The sequence below is a fragment of the Emiliania huxleyi genome (assembly GCF_000372725.1).
Source record: "Emiliania huxleyi CCMP1516 unplaced genomic scaffold EMIHUscaffold_67, whole genome shotgun sequence".
Lineage (NCBI taxonomy): Eukaryota > Haptophyta > Isochrysidales > Noelaerhabdaceae > Emiliania > Emiliania huxleyi.
This window is the reverse complement of record NW_005196981.1, coordinates 195399-197224: the sequence shown is the minus strand read 5'-3', so window position 1 is coordinate 197224 and position 1826 is coordinate 195399. Positions and strand designations below refer to the sequence as shown.

Here is a 1826-nt window from a genome sequence, read left to right as displayed (position 1 = left end):
CGTCCCGTCTCGTCCTATCTCTGTAAGTGTCAGGGATCGAGGGTGGTCGCATGCACGAATTAATTTTCCGACCTCCCCTCGACCACGCCCGCCCCCCGCCCCGCCCACGCAGGTCGATGCAGCGCTACACAAAGCAAAAGTTCCGCCCGTCGCACGGCTCCTCTGTCGGCTCGCTCGGCCCAACACGACCCGAGCTCGCCGCGCTGATGCACCAGTATGCGGACGCCGGAGTGCTGTCGACGCACCTGCGCCGCCAGCTGCGCGCGCCCAACCCGACCTCGGAGCGGGACCGCCGCGCCCTGCACACCGAGGCGCGCCTCTTTGTGAAGCAAGGCATCACAAACAACACGACCGCAAACGGCATGAAGCACTACAAGAACCAGAGCCTGATGTACTAGCCGCGCAGAGGCGAGGCGAGGGAAGGCCCGCTGCAGCTCGACACCCGGACCCAGCGTGTGCGAAAGTGTCTCTCTCGAGCGAGAACGCGCGCAGCGTCTAGCAGCGTGGCGAGGAGGGGCGAGAGCGCTTCACACACCGGCCCGGCTAGCCGCTCGACAGGCCGCCTGCGAGCCCCACCTCTCTCGCTTGTGTGAGTCTCGCTACTGCACCGTCGCTTTGCAGCGCTGTGTCGCACGGACTCGGGATTTTCTTTGCAATAAAATAAAAGGAATGTGTGCGCGGTGGGGCCTCGGTAGACCCGCGCCGCAGCCCGCACACCCACAGCGCACAGGAATGCCGGAGAAAAGATCATACTCGCTCGAGGCTGCCGCGCGCGGCAATAGCGAGGGTGCGATTCGCGCACGGAGCGACCAGCGGGGCACGCGCCGCAGTGGTCTGTGCTCGAGCACGCTGGAAGAGCTACTTAGGTGGTTCGCTGTACGGCTCGCCCAGCCGATAGCGACACTCCTGGTAGTTGTGATCCACAATATCGATCCAACGCTTATCGAACGAGAGCTTTGCTCCTCGTGGCAGTTCGGTCCACACGTTGTTCGTCTTTCCGTTCTGGTAGATGAGCCCCGAGTAGCGCGCTGCGCCTCGGACACTCCACTGCTCCAGCACGGGGTCGTCGTCGGTGGTTGCCGTGGTTGCCATCGACCCGAGTGTTGCTGTCGCTTGCGAAGGTGGTCCCAAAGAAGCTGTGCGCCGCTGTTTTCACGCTGCTCAGTCAGCACGCACCCCGGTTAAGCTGCAATGACTTGATATACTCCTCCCCTTGAACCGCCAATGGCAGTTAGCGGACGTCGCCGCGGCTCGTCTCTGCCGCGGCGGCTGCTGCGCGCACGTGGTGGCGGCGCTCTCTCGCGAGACGGCTGGCGACGCGGCTCGCGGCCGACGTACGCTGCGCTCGTCCGACCGCCCGCGGCGTGGCGTGCGCGGCGCTGCGCACCGCTCTGCGAGCGCTTCTGCGCTGCTTTGAGTAAAGTCCACTGTATATGAGCTGCTGCCTCGCTGCTGCGAGTTGACATATCCGGTGATGTGCGAGCGTTCCGTTCGTGCGTCGACTGGCTCCCGGTTCGAGTCGCCGGGGGGGAGGGGGGGGCCTCCTCGGCCTCCTCGGCCTCCTCGGCCTCCTCGGCAGCCTCGGCTGCTTGGCGCACGCGGCGCGCGAGCCGAGCCGCGCTGCCTTTTTGCTCGCTGCCTCCTTTGTCGGCTCGGCCGTTCCGTCTCCTCGCTCTGGCTCGGGCCGTGGGCGTGCTGCTGCTGCTGCTCTGCACTGTTGTCGCCATTTTCAATATCTCTCTCTCTGCTCTCTCTCTCTCTGCTCTCTCTCTCTCTCTCTGCACTCTCTCTCTCTCTCTCTCTCTCCCCCTCTCTCTCTCTCTGGG

At 64.9% G+C, this 1826-nt stretch overlaps 1 protein-coding gene across 1 annotated transcript in view; it reads left to right on the top strand.

Annotated features, from left to right (window-relative positions):
- EMIHUDRAFT_105287 (hypothetical protein) overlaps positions 1–398 on the top strand; it is a gene marked incomplete at both ends in the record, with an annotated part of 1707 nt that extends 1309 nt beyond the window's left edge. The window contains one exon of the mRNA XM_005762584.1: positions 113–398. Within this exon, the coding sequence (XP_005762641.1) occupies positions 113–398 (286 nt within the window). The remainder of the gene's footprint in view (positions 1–112) is intronic.
- Between the last annotated feature and the right edge of the window lie 1428 nt (positions 399–1826).